Source organism: Thermobia domestica, chromosome 6 (assembly GCF_964235325.1).
Source record: "Thermobia domestica chromosome 6, izTheDome1.hap1.1, whole genome shotgun sequence".
NCBI lineage: Eukaryota > Metazoa > Arthropoda > Insecta > Zygentoma > Lepismatidae > Thermobia > Thermobia domestica.
In genome coordinates, this window is record NC_137459.1 from 52,884,875 (window position 1) to 52,900,596 (window position 15,722).

The following is a 15,722-nucleotide window of genomic DNA, read 5'->3' on the forward strand; positions in this document are numbered from 1 at the left end:
CATTTAAATATGAAGCTACACCACGACCATGACTGCCAGCTACAATAATAGTTTTACCAGGCGTACAGGATTTTAACCTAAAGTTTTTCTTTTGAGTTCCCTTGTACCTACCTAAACTGTTCCCCTGCACCTTGCACTGAGATTTGGTTAATGTAGTATCCGAATGCTTAACTGATGCATTCAACTCATCAGAATTCAATACACTAAATCTGTTTTGGGTACTTACTTGATACTGTTGATAAGCAATTTTCTGTTCAGAGGTATTAAGATTTATTAGTTGAGGTTTTTGATCTGACTGTAGTCCACTTATTGTTTAAACCTTGCACTACTGTACAACATTCTTGTTGAGTAGAAATATTTCTTCTGTCGCACACTGGATTACCTTCTGGTTCCCGGGCGGTTTCTCTACACGAGCTGGTTTACTCTCTCTTTCCCGATTATCTTGAGGCGATGATTTGACTAGCGGCGGATGATTATTTTTAATACTGTTTGTGTTCGTGCACTTTCTGACAACGTCACTCCAAGTAGTTTGATGTTGCTTTTCACACACTGTTGATTTCAGGCACTTCTGGTCTTTGTTCATTAGTGTACACATATCTTCCTTTAATAACATCACAATTTCACGGAGTGTTTCAATTTCTTTATGTAGTTTAGAAATCTCCAAGCACATCGAATCAACAATTCCAGTGTTACGCTGATTGTCTTTTGTTTCATTTATACACCAAACGCAACTCCAAATTTGAGACTGTTTTTCATTACTTACTCCGATGTTTTTACCAAAATCAAAATGTTTCTTACAGATTGAACACTGAATTCCATTTCTTGATATTCCATTACACCTACCTCAAGTTATTTCTTCATTATTAGATACATCTTCTTCAGCTTTAGCTGCATGTGGCAGAACACTTTCTGCCATCTTGTTTATCTATTGTGTGTGATAACAATAGATTTGAAATTTACCGCTTTCACTGGCCGCTTCCGCTATGAACGGTCAAATAACATAAACGATTAGTCTTTTGTTTTCAGTAGGACGATCCAAGAAAGCTTGAACAAGACGATTCAATACCTCAAATTTACACGTTCAAAGGAGTATTGTACAAGACACTTAAACAAGAGTCTCGAATGGACTTGAAACAACTTTTACACGATCATAGAGGTATTGAATCTGTTTTATATTCTTATTAATAGATGGCAGTTCAAAACAAGTGACTGTAACTATGAAAACAAATGAAAGCGAAACTGCGTACTGACAATAGTTCAGACCTGTGCATGAATAGCTATAATATTAGCATATTTTTCGTAACTTTCTGCAGGTATTTGTAATTTAATAGATTATATTAAATAATTTAGAAAACAGGTCAATTGATTTTCCAGCAATCCCATCGAATTTTCACGAAGTAGTGTGCCCCTTTTACATTAAACGCGAGTTAAGTTAGCTAACGTTAAAAAAAGTAAAGTGCTGCTTAGGTATAAAATCGTTCCCTATACTAAGCTTTTTTTTTTAAAAAAAAATCTGATTCTTCAAATGGCGTGCTGATGACAGAACCACAGTTAACAAGAAAAATCGAACTGTTTCCTAAAATTGTGGTACCACGAGACATTTGATTTTATTTATGGTATGGCATCGAGGACTCTTTAAAGAAAAGGCTGAAATTACAGAAAACCAAACGAAGCAATGATAATATTTTTTCAGCTACTGGACTTACCGCCCATATCTGAATCAGACTTTACTAACAAATCTCTCCCTGATTTGGTACTGGTTAATAATAACCCGTCAAACAAATAGTAATTTTACTATTAAAATGTGTGAGTGTGTATGAAGGAGAATTATACCCCATCTGAGATACCATAATATTTTCCACTGTCAGTACATGCCTGTATAACGTAGGAAACCAGTATTTTATGTTTAGAAGTTTAATGTTACCAATATCAAATCATGACAAGGGCTATAGTTCAGTTCAAATGAGTGAATACCAAGTCAAGGGTTTGTTGCACTATTCTCATTTATACATGATTCTTATTCTTGCACTATAACCTCCGTCGATGACGCGCCTGGTCCGTACGGACCTACTCTCCCTTGGACCCCCTTCAATGCTCCTGCCCCGACACTGTTAAATAGCATTCTCGATTTTATTAATTTATTAATATTTTTTTTTGCACTGTCTTGTATGTAGCATATGATAGGATGCACAATTGTACCTTACGAGAAAGCACTGGTAAAATTAATCTGCACGCGTGAAAGCAACCTCTACCTTAAGAAATAACTTCTGAAATACTACGTGTGGATTTCGTGATAAAATAATTAGATTACAATAGGATAACATGTAATCATTTCCAGGATATTTCAGTTTGCGAGCATATTGGCAATCTGTACGCAATTAATTGATATCATCAGAGATTAATAACAGTACAAAATGTCTTATTAAATCAAGAAAAGTCAGTTATATATTTTTGTTTAATGGTCTCATCTTTCTTAATCTACACCAGGTATTCTTATATATTAAATTCTCAAATTAATACTTATATTTCTCATTGCCTCAAAATTTAACAAAAGTTATGGGCATGCAAACATTGTAACTATATAAATCGTGTATGTTATCAACAAAAAATACTAACAATATCTCCCGGCGCAAATATTAGCTTTTCTTCATTATTACAATGCATACTTGGAATATTAGATATTCACGGAAAAGAGTAACGAAAATATATTTATTCAACTGCAGCTCTGTCTCACGACGCCATCATACTTGTTTTGTATTTTCCTGCACTCAACTCGAGCGCTGATTGGCTATTGAATGCTCTTGAATTGGATTGTCTAGAACAGGACCGAAACGAAATTTCTTGAACGAAACTATTGAATTCAAGACAAAAATGGCGTCAGTGCTGACGTCTTTTTCATCAAATAGTCTTGAATGGTCTTGAACAAGAGTCTTGTTCAAGCTTTCTTGGATCGTCTACAAGCAGTATACGAATAGTTCTGTTTTCCTGTTTACAAAATTATTTTTTCATTTCTATATAAATGAGTATTAACTGAATTTTCGTTATGTACGTGTACCCGTACTGGCAAGAATGTTTGGTAGATTAGAAAATTCTAAATTCTGGGGAAAGGGAAGTGTGATTATAGTTGTTGTATCGTTCAGAGTTTTATGGGAAAAAATCAGATTACAAGAGAGAAAAACATTCATTAAAATGGTTATGTATTATGCTGGCGGGGAAAGAAGGGGAAGCAGGAAGGTATAATTATGTAGTAATAGACTGAGTAACTAGTATTTACGACTTTTTTCTCTCTGCGTGAAATGAAGCAATTTCAATTATTTTACATTAAAAAATCCCCTCAAAAGTTAATAACGCCAGTGGCGTCATGTTCCCCCTTGTGAGCACCCCTACCTGTCTCACATGGAAGTCACAAAGAGACATATGCATTTTCTTTGCGACTTTGTTAAAAATATTTGTAACTAACATTACGAATGTATGAAGCCTTTCATGTTTGAAAACAAACAAACAAACAAAAATTACCTGCGCCTCTGGCAAGGATGTTATAACATCCTTGGCCTCTGCTTTATATTTGTCTGAATTCGAAGATTGTACAGACTTGTGTGCTGGGCATGAGTCGGAGAGGACAAAAGATCAACTCAACCAACCGTTGTTGCCCATAGTACATTTACTATTCTGGGCAGATATGGGGAGATTTATAAATTTTCCCAGTGTACAACAGTATCTTCCGCATCGTCTCGCTATTGTTGCCAGAGTTTTCGAAATATTATTTCAAAGATTGTCCACAGCTACCAGCTTCTCCCATATTTTTAAATGTCACAATTTCACTCCAGGGTGTTAATGGGGAGGATATTGGACATAAATGGCATTTAGAGTGTCATCATTTATGTACCGACCTCGAAAACTATGGATTCGATACTAATATTGTCTCTTTTCTATCATTTTTATTTGTCTCACCATCCTACTACACTAGGAGTACCAGCCAAACTTGGATTTAAACCGCACCAGAGCTGCCACCAATTAGCAACGTTGAAAACTGTTGTTTCGGCATCTGTCTTTTCGATTTTTTCAGTGCGTCACAATTTCGCCTACGGGCGCTAATTGGCAAAAAAATTGAATTTAAACGGCATCGGGATGTGTCACAATTCACCGCAGAGTCTCTGAAAGCTATGAATTCGAAACTAATGTCGGTCGTATCCGATCATTTCTATGTCACCCCTCCCGCTATCTTTAAATGTGCCAGAGGGATCTGCCTCAACAATTCTGTTTTGCGGTAACCTTGCATAATGTGTAAACACGGGGGGGGGGGAGAGTTGGTCAGTAACAGCCTTCGAATGCCCATCTTATCCCCGCGGTGCTGTGTAGAGGAAAGGGTGCAGTGGGATTTTCTTCACATATACGCTACACTTACATCTCTTTTTTTTTGTGTATATATACTAGTTCATATTCCATTTCTTCTTTTTTTTTTATTATGTATTTCTCATTTTCTTCCACCTTTTTAGTCTTGTCTATCTTGGTACTTACTCCGCGTTCACTGTCTGAATTTCTCTCCCGATTTTTGACCTTTTATTGATTTTGCCATTTCCTTTTCATGATTGTAATTTACTTGGGTTTTGTGTCCTCCATCATGGCTACCAGATCTAGAAACTCCGCACACGTGGACAATATTGCTTTCATTTAAAATATCATCTTAGTGATATATATATATATATATATATATATATATATATATATATATATATATATATATATATATATATTTGTAGCCTACATGTATTATGTGCGAGGCCCTTTTTAAACCATCAGTGGTTTTGAAGAAGATGAAGAAGAAGAAACACGGAGATGTAACGAAACCTTTCGTCTATGACAGCAAGAGAGTGTACGTCGTGGTTACGCGGTAGTTGGTAGAGGAAGGCGTTCAAGTGCGATATATTTCACACATATTCTACCCTTACATGTATTTTCTTCGTACATTTACCAGTTGTTACATCCATTACCTTCCTTTACCCTCTTTCCTTTTTCATCATACTTTTCCCCACCGTTCTATCCCTGTTCACCGGGCTAATAAGTCCTCTTCCATTGTCTGAAATCTTCCGACTTTGTTGTTTTTCCGATTGTGACATTTTACTTATCACGTTCTTTACTGTATCTCTTTTTACTCTATTACTTTTTCCTATATTTCTTACTTTTACATTCTTCTACTAATCATTTCTTTGCTCTGTACACGTTTTACTATCCTTGTTCTAAGGCTTTTGCATCCACAGTTGTGTGAGGTCTTCCTCAGCAGTGAAGTTCGGTACGAAACATGTAGCCTAAGTGTGAAAATAAAAGTATTCATACGTTTATCCAGAGCGTATAGTGTTTAACGAAGATTTTTCTTTGCTGAGCGTTTATTTAAAATGGGTGCAGAGTCCTACAGTTTTACTCCATATCAATGTACCCAAATCAGTCCTCGGCCTAGTAAGTATTTCTATGATGGAACTTCATATGAATATTTGTTAAGTGAAGACGCCTATATTTTTCAGTTAGTGTTTTGCTAATGTTTTCTAAGTATCGAAAACTGCAAATTTTTCCTTCAGGAAAGTCATTCATTTTTGATTCGTGCAATGAATCAGATTCCAAAGGAACCGATTCCTCGCAACAGTTACTTGAATGCTCTGAGGAATCAGTTCATCCGAAACTGAGTCGTGTTAGGAATCGTGGTTGTTTCTGCTGTCTTTGTTTTACTAAGTATTTTAAATGTATTTGAAGCAGAGTTGGCAAAAACCATGGTCTTTATTGAAAAAACAAAAAAGCCCCCCCTTTTTTTTTTTGTTTAAACAATTTGCCCTATCTATTTGTATCACATGCGGACTGAAATAATTTTGTTTCGCCTTGGTGTTATTATGCAATAATCAGTTTATGCTGGGAGGGGTCACGTAAGCTAAAAGTGGAATCGAAACCCCTTCTCGGCTTGCATTCGAGAGAAATTGTCCTGCATTTTGACTCGAAACCGGAACTAATTGGCCACAAATGCGATACGTCTGCCGACTCACTCACAAAGAACTTATGATAAAAATACGTTGTATTGATCTTAATATACTTGTTAATATAATTGTTAAGAGTAATTTCAGAAGAACAAAAAGATAAATAGTTGCACAAGTGAAACCATGATACACAGTGTTCGAAGTGGGGGGAAAAAAAGGTAATAGTATACAGCAGCTCCTCATCTTGTTCCGTACTCGAGGATAGTTCTTACTCTTGCACCACGTACAGAAATGGTAGTATGTCATGTACAAGTGGTAATAGAACACATAAGAAACCCAGATCATGTTGTACTCACACTGGAATATGCAGTATGAGTACACTGATCTGCGTTTCTTATCAGGGTTGGCAAAAACCATGGTTTTTATTAAAAAAACCAAATAAACCGGTTTTTTTGGTTTAAACCAGGTTTTTATGGTTTAAATAATTTGCTCTATATATTCATATCATATATGGACAGAAATAAGTTTGTTTCGCCTTGATGTTATTATGCGACAACCGAGTTATGCTGGAAGGGGTCACATAAGCTTAAAGCGGAATAAAAACCGCTTCTCGAGTTACATCCGAGAGAAATTGTCCTCCATTTGAACTCGGAACCAGGACTAATTGGCCACAAATGCGATACGTCTGCCGACTCACTCACGAAGGAATCCTGATAAAAAAAAAAAAAAAAAACGTTGTACTGATCTCTGTCAAGAGTCATTTCAGAAGGACAAAAAGATAAACAGTTACACAACTGAAACCATTACACAGAATTACACATGAACAATTTCAAAGTACTACGAAGTACAGAAGAACTAATTTAGTTCAAGTTAGTTAATAACGACTTTTATTGGTCCAAATTAAAGAAATACACCGACTTAATCTGCATATCAATAAGAAAAGTGAATAAAGATACGAATTATTTGAGTCCACTTTGGCTCAGACTCATTTATACATAAATAGATACCAAAGATACTTATTTCACTAAATGCCTCTCGTGAGGTCTGTATGACCCCCCACACACAAAAAGTACGGCATTTTCGATGTATTTTATCAATAGTAAACATTGAAACAAAACAATATTTAGAATTTTTCTTCGATTGCAATTACATAATAATAATAACTACAAAAAAATCACAAAATAAACGTTTATAAACTTATTTAAAAAAAAGTTGCTTTTGTAGTATAATCTTTTTGAGTAATGAATGGGGAATTTAGGTCTGAATATAATACGAATAATATACGGGAGTGAAACGTGATAACCCACAAATGTGTGTTCATCAAGATTTTACAAACACTTACACTTTTACGAACATTTTTTGTTTTTTGGTTTAAACCAGTTGTTTTTTTTGAAAAAACCAGCTGGTTTAAACCTTGGTTTAAACCACTTTGGTTTAAACCAGCCAACCCTGTTTCTTATGTGTGCTATTACAACTTCTACATGAAATACCATCACGTTAGTACGTAATGCAACAGTAAGAACTATCCACGAGCACAAGACATGCAGTATGCGTTCAAGTCCCTCCCCCCCCCCACACACACACATAGTGAAATATAAAGTACAAGGGCACTACAGAGGCGCACATAAAGTGCACCGTACTCGAGGATAGTTGAAACTCTTGCACCACGTACAGAAGTGGTGGTATGTCATGTACAAATTTCAGTCGATAAGTAAATGAAAGTCGCTTTGTTATCCCATTTTCAAGTTCCTAGATCCTCAATGAATAATCCGTAAAAAACTGAACTTCGTGAGTCCTCGGGAAATGATGAGGACCTGTTGTATACTATATCCGAAAAAAAAAAATCAGAGGCGATATGTTTTATTGCGATTTTGACTCAACATACCGGCTGTGTAAATGTTGAAATACAGTGAGGGTATGTTGCTTAGGTAAATCTTTGCTTTGACTCAAACAGTGACTGCGACCGATTCATCTCATCCGATTCCCAGAGCAGTTTAGGAACATTCCTAAACTGCTCCCGGAACCGGATCAGATGAACCGGTTACAGTTACTATCCGAGTCAAAGTAATGCACAATGTTAAGAATTATACTATAAGGACAAGGGCCAAAATGTTACTAAACACCATTCCTAAAGTTTTCCGAGAAATCAATTCAGGTGAACCGGTGACTATCAATTTTGAGGTCTAAATGGGGGGCCAATGCCCCACAAAGCCCCGCTCAAGTACCATAAAACGTCCAAAACAATAAATAATCAAACCACTACTATAAAGCTAACGTAAGAAGGGAAAAGCTTAAAAAAAAAAAAAGGAAAACACTCATCACTAATTATAAATCTGTGCAGCATCACAAAAATAAATTACATCTCAGCAAGACAATAGAACAACCAGCAGCAAACCAAATACTTTGCCAAATACTCAAATGCACAACAAATAAGAATAAAAATAATATCAATTAAAAAATGAAAACACTCACCGTTTCGGCATAGGAGAACACTTATGAATAATCAACTCATAATTGCTGATTGCACACACGATAAAATAAGATAGCAAGGACACATGCCCAATACTCAATTTCACATTACTGAAAAATGTTCCTTTCCGCACACAAGTCGATTTATTAAAGCGAGCACACTTGCTATTATTACAAACAAGAAAGATCAATAAACGCCCACTTTTACCATACGTCGGAAATATCTTCAGCCTTAGACCACAACCATGATAGGTTTTCTCTAACTCTATTAAACCAAAACCAGAAAGTTCTGCAAAGCGATATCAGTTAATATCTGATTCTAATACAAACTTACTTTAAAACGACAAGTTCAAATTCTTTGTATTAAATTCATGAAACGGTTTCTCAATCGCATTTGCTAACTCGATCGTCGCTATGATACGAAAATTCAATTACGCGCTTCCCGCATGCCACCAGCAACAACACACACGTACAAGCACACAAAACGTGTGACTTCACAGTAACAAACTACCATATGACTGTACGAGGACACCTAGTGGGAAAAATATGAACTACCACCAATCACTGAACTAAGGACGTCACACCAAAGGCATGAACAGTACCAACAAGTGACTCACGCGAAAACAGGTCCAGGAAGTGACTGAACTTATTTAAACCGATTAAAGTCACTGTTTGAGTCAAAGTAAAGACTTGCCATTGCCTAAAAGAGTGCATTTCTATATACATAATGACTGAAAACCATTGGAGAGGTTCTCTGTAATAAAGAGGGGGCGGATATGGAGAGACTGATCCTCCACCAACAACTTTCTGGAAAAAAAAAAAAATCCTCTTATGTTGTATTATAGAGAATTATGCACGAAAATGCTGAGAAATCGAATGAAGATATTAACAAATTCCTGCGGAAAAAACTCGGTCCTTCCACTGGACAGTAAGGTATTGCAAACCCCCGGAAGGTCCTCCCCACGGCAGACAACCTCTAAATCCGCACATGCTCAAAACATGGCATTTAAATATTTAGTTGCATTAAGGCGACAAGACACACATACATAAAGAAGAAACTATTCAGTATGACACATCAAAATATAAACTTGATGAACTTCTTTAAAGGCACCAAATTTAAAAATCAAATAGTAGGAAAAAGATTTTAAAAAATATCGATGTTGTCAACTTAGAAATTATTTCTAGATAAGAAATTAAATATTTTTATATGCAAAAGCTATTCGTCAATTACTGTGTATAAAAATGGATTTATTAAAGGTATGTAGCATCTACTTTCCAGTGACGGTATGTTTTAATCATTGAAAAACCAGAGACGGTATACCTTCATCACTGAAAAACCAGAGGCGGTATGGCATACCGTCCCACTTCGACCACTGATTATACAGAATTACATATGGACAGTTTTAAAATGCTGCAGAGTAGTACAGGAGAACTAATTTAGACCAAGTTTGTTCACTTCGACTTTTATTAGTCCAAGTTAAAGAAATACGACTTAATTTGCATATTAGTAAGAAAAGTGGATAAAGATACGAGTTATTTGAGTCCACTTTGGCTCTGACCCATTTATACATAAATAGATACCAAAGGTACATCTAATTTCAATAAATGCTTCTCATGTGGTTTGCATGAAACCCCCTCCAATACAAAACAAAAAGTGACATTTCGATATGTTTTGATAGTAAATATTATTAAAACGAAACAATATTTAGAATTTCTCTTTGATTGCAATTGTATAACAATAATGCAATAATGTATTGTATCGAAATGATGGTAAAAGACCGGACGGAGTAACTTTAATCCTTTGGAAAATGGGCCAAAGTCTTGTATGGGATGTAACATGTGTTGATACGGATATAGTATACGTCAGTCCTCGTCACTTCCCGAGGACGCACGAAGTGCAGTCTTTTACAGATTATTCATTGAACAAGGAACTTAAAAATGGGTAACGAAGCTAGTGTCGTTCAGTTTCGTGGTGATACGAATATAAAAAACAAGATACGTATTTTACATTTGTGATCGTACTCCTTATTTGTTATGATCGACGGCGAACTCTCTTCAACTGTTTGAGGGTTGTATGCAGTAGTAGCAGGTCTACCGTGATTAATTACTGGTTTTGAAGGGTTGTTCCGTAAAGGATTGCGTGAAGGTTTGGGGTCATTACGTAGAGGTTTTAGTGAGCTGAACGCAACGCGGATTTTTTTTTTTTTTTGCTTACTTTCACTTACTGGTAATTTGCATTTTCGGGAATTTTCTTGTGGGCCCTATAACGTCCTGCAGTTGTAGGCAGAGGTTCCGCCTACGTGGAGGTGCCATTTTTCTACAAAATTCAGGCTGTGATTCACTGTGAAGTGCTGAAACCCCACCTCAGCCATCCTATCATATGACTTCCAGCAGTCGCTATGAATGATTGCACCAGGTTTCACCCACTGCTGAAGAACGCTCAACAGCTCTTCAGCACTTTTGTTCTTCACGACACACATGAATACATTCCCTGAACCAACCTGATAACTTCCAAAAAACCCACGTGTGCCATCACCACCACACATCCTGCCATTTTGTCTTAGTAACTGCTGTCGCCACCTACATCAATGTGCGCAGACCCATCTACAAGTTGCATCCGACGACACTATTCAGTAGCAATGGCAGCTCCGCGAAGACCGAACCTGTGGCTCTAATTGCTAGACGTCATTGGACCCGCACGGAAATTTCCGCAATTCATCCGAACTGCCTTTTTGACAAGCAATCTTCACTATCACGACTGAATGGTCTTAGCAACTTTCGGGTACGGCAACGGCCTACACGCGGACCTACTCACTTTGCTGCCGCAAACTTTGCTTTCTGTCCACAAAAACCGCTATGGAATGACGCTTGACCAGGTACTACTCGCGTCGCATCAAACATTTGAAACGCGCTACTCGTCAAAACAAACAGACCGGTGAAACAGCAGGGAATCCAGGTACGCTTTTTCTTTTTCAATGGCTTACTAACTAATTCCAACGAACTTTGTTACCGACTTTGTAATATCCTAGATAGTCAATCAATAATTCCTAAAAAGTATGGCGTTTCTCCTCCTTCCCAAACGGGAAGTATCGGTCGGTAACTTTAACCCAAACGTTATTTGATTGTTTCGTTGGTACATCATAACGTCCGGATGAAGTTCCATACTATATACAAATCTCCTGCCATAATCTGTGATTGGTCGGAATCCAAACACATCAAATGGTTCTACAAATCGTGTGCAGTTCTTTGGTATATTCTCAACCATTACGTCTTTGTCATCCGTCATCCAACCTGCAATGGACAATTTGTCTATGAATAGACCACATTGATCAAGCAGTAGCAAGTTGAAACCATCATTTTTGCCATGGGAGAGAATACTTCGGTTATATACTTCTGCTTCCTTCTCGAAAAGTTCTCAACCATACAGGAATTTTATTAGCTTATTGTAATCAGCATGAATTGGCCTTTGAAATGGCATGCTGAGTTTCTCTTTAGGCGAATGCTTTCTCCCGAACTTCCCTTCTAAGTGAGGCTAGCCATGGCTTCGAAGGCTTATCTAGAAACAACCATATAATGCAAACTATGACTACAGGTGCTCTTCTTAAATTAGAATGAAAGAAGAGCAAGAATATTGAAGCAAAGGATTCAATCGTATAAATTGAGAATTCAGGTGCCAAACTGTTAAAAGCACCTGTCTTCTTCAGTGTAGTGTGCAAATTCATTCATAACTCTTTTAGTATGTACGCACTAAGTGCGTAAAGGTTAACGGTATGTATCCAAATATAAAATAACGATAGATACCATAAACTTGATTCTAAACTGGTTAACTTCTGATAAACCCTGCCGTGTCAAACCAATGGATTAAAGAAGTGAACGAAACCACACCAAACATAACCTACTCTGAAGTCATTATTGTCATGTTGAAAAGCTGGGAAGGGTTAACAGAAATTTTGCATTCCGAACTACTTTTACTAGTGTATCAGTGAAATCTGCTTTTGAAGCTTGTGACTGAACAAGAAGCTTTTGAATTAATTATTATGCTTTGTTTCAGATCCTTATATACCTGCACCAAGAAGCGGTCATCGATTAGTATGCAATGATACCCATATGTTCATGTTTGGTGGGTATAATCCCAATATTGAAGGAGATTTAGATGACATTTTCTGGCTGCAAACTCGACCGCTAATGAAGGAGGTAATAACTAATTCTAAAGCTACAGAATAGGTTATAAAGTAATCAGTAGTTCCCCAGACTCCTGTAAGTGGAAGGTGAAGCCATTTCAGACTAAGGTGAAGGCCCACATATGAGACAAGAAAAGTGAGATGTGTAGTATTTATTGAATCAAACAATTGTATCTACAAATTGGAAGTAGTTTATTTTGGTTTATGGGAGAATGTTTCTCTAAATTGGAAATAATAATAATAATTGGCTTCTCACTATTTTCAGAAAAAGCGTAACGTGGCATGTTTTATAGAAGAGTCAGCAAGAGAAGGCCTCTGACAGTTCGCAATGGCTTTGCCACTATTCACGTGTCAAGGGTTTTTTCGGTACATTTATAATGGCAATTTAATTAATGAAGTAAGATAGAGTAACCATGGTTGGTAACACTAGCACCAAAGTAGAGGCTCCAATTTCCCTCCGCATGTCGTAAGAAACTCCAGAGACCATTTCTTGTTGGCCCTCCTATAAGACGCTTATTAGCTGGAATTGTAGAATTGTTTGAAATCGCTCCATTATCTGGTGGAATGAATATCGAATATTTAATGATGTTCAGTTAAGCAACCGTTTTGTAAATCTTGACTTCATGCTTTTCAATGGCGGGCTTGTCACTTTCTTCAGTAGTAGTTTACGTTGCTTGAAGAATCACAGTACTGGTAACACTCCTGCACTGTAGAATCAATTATTAGTGGTATCTTCTTAACTTATCTTGAGTAGGATCATTATATCATTAACCCTTCAGTGTGTTCTTTTAAAAGTAATATATATAAAGTAAAAACAGAAAAAGGAAGAGTAACTTGATTTTACAAGCAATGTAAAATTTCTTAGTCGTACTGAAGAAAACAAGCCCGTCGCTGAAATGTCTACGGTGAAGAGTAACAAAATGAATGCTTTTGTGAGCACTAGTTATTAGAAGTATTTGATATTAATTACACACAAACCCAAAAATATGGTATTATTTAAGCTGAAACTACTACTTGTCTAAGCTCATCCCCGAAGTAAATTTCTAGTGGCAAGGGAGTGAGAATTATTTTAACTCATTTAATTTAGAAAGGCGTACTACAAAAATTTTGCTCATAATACGTGGAAGATGTATTTAGAAATTAAAGTGTAATGTGCAGTTTTCTTTCTTTTAGTTGTGGCAGTTTAGCTTCGCCTGTAAAACGTGGACTAAACTGACAATAGACGGCGAGATTCCATCGGAGCTTGCGTCTCATAGTGCAGTAATGGTGGGTGATAACTTAATGTTGTGTTATGGTGGAACTGGAACTCCGTTTGGACATGCCAGTAGCAATAAATTATATTGTTGTGATTTACGCACTGGATGCTGGAGGAAGGTAGAAGTCACGGGAAAATTACCTAACAAATTATATGGGCAGGTGAGTTTTAACTAAAGGCATTTCACAATTTTCCCCTCACCTAGGCGCCACAATAATGCATATCCAATTTCATACGTAAATCTACATGTTCTGGCTTTAAATTATAGTTACTGGTATACATACTGCAGGTTTATCTTAGTGTATCCCCTCGCAGATAGCAGCAATTGAAGCCAATATAAGTGAAGTTTTGCAAAGCAATTGTGTGCGTTATATCCATATACAGGTCTTGAAGTTTGAGAACTGAAATACTAGTGTTCTGAATGGATCAAAATCCTCTGATCCATTCATGTTAAAAAGTATTAAATTAAGGTTGTCCAACACCATTTATAACCTTAAGATTGTTCTTTATAAAGTTCAATTGATTGAATCCTCATTGGGAATACCAACCTCAGAAAGGCTATAGTACTCGCGCCGAGTCGTGAAGCTTGGGCTCTAAACCAGTCATGGTAATATTTTGCTTGAACTCCAACACATCGGAAAACTTCGGTATAATTCGTGGAGCCGCTTCCCAAGCGCACACTTGGGGAAACGTCAAACAGCTGAAATTCACCAACTATGTTGTCAAACTTTGAAGACATAGTAAACGAGTATATAAAATAAGCCTTTAAATATTACCAATAATAACACTGCACAACAATAACTACTGTAACAACTATTCTAAAATAGTAACAATAGCACAAATAGTAACAACGAAAACATAACGCAACAAAAAAGAATTAACAAAACGGAACTTGACGTCAATCCGACAATACTGTAATCTCGGAAGATGTTTTCCGTGTAGCACGAGAGAAGACATTGACAAAATTTGATGGGTGGGGGTTGACGAGGGAACACACTCTCGCGTTCTATTGGGTGGTGAAATCGGTAGATCTAGGTCAAGCTTCACGACTCGGCGCGAGTACTATAGGCGCCAGACTTGTGTTTCCGGTCAACCTGGGTTTCTCGAGCCTTGATTGTGCACACAAAGGAATAAACCAATCAACTAATACACAGTTGTGGTCGAAATATCAACACGCCTTTTCAAGGTTTCTGTATGAAAAGAAAGAATATCAGAAAGAGACGACGAAGAAAGCAAGAAACCTAAAAAACACTAAACAATAAATAAAAAAGAGCTATCTCATAGTCAAATGGCTAGCGAACTCGTCATTGATACGAGAGAACCGGGTTCGATTACCGACAAGAATACATGTCCGGATTCCACATAAAACCTTAGGTCATGCTAAATATATAGTCTCTGGCATGAACTCGAGGCAAAACGCATCTACAAGAGTCTTTGGGAACATAATTGTGATTAGTAGTTACAGATCAATCATAATAATAAAAATTACTAGTAAACTTGTAATTCCTGAACCAAGAGAGTTTTCAAAGATAAGTAGAGAAGTTTATTTGCGACGAGTAATAAAACAACTTAAGAGATAAGTAATGTGTAGGAAGAAATGTACGGAGTTTGGCAACAAATGTTAATAGGTTTATTTTGAGTGTCTCATTCAGTTCTATGAAATGGTGTGAACTCACCATTGCAGTGGTATATCATCAAGGGGGGGGGGGGGTTCAAGAAATCAATTTCATGTTCTTTCAGGACAAGAATGATTTTTTATAAGATCACTCACAGAAAAAAACAATTATTCTCAGCTTGTTGAATATACCGAAATTGTGTCATACAATAATCATTGAAGTGAAATGGAATCATTCGTTA

The 15,722-nt window shown here is 36.7% G+C and overlaps 1 protein-coding gene across 1 annotated transcript in view; it reads left to right on the top strand.

The window, feature by feature from the left end:
- Nucleotides 1–4,827: 4,827 nt before the first annotated feature.
- slim (scruin like at the midline) overlaps nucleotides 4,828–15,722 on the top strand; it is a 29,383-nt gene continuing 18,488 nt past the window's right edge. The window contains exons 1-3 of the mRNA XM_081761648.1: nucleotides 4,828–5,454; nucleotides 12,481–12,623; nucleotides 13,784–14,026. Of these exons, the coding sequence (XP_081617774.1) occupies nucleotides 5,394–5,454; nucleotides 12,481–12,623; nucleotides 13,784–14,026 (447 nt within the window). The 5' untranslated portion in view covers nucleotides 4,828–5,393. The remainder of the gene's footprint in view (nucleotides 5,455–12,480; nucleotides 12,624–13,783; nucleotides 14,027–15,722) is intronic.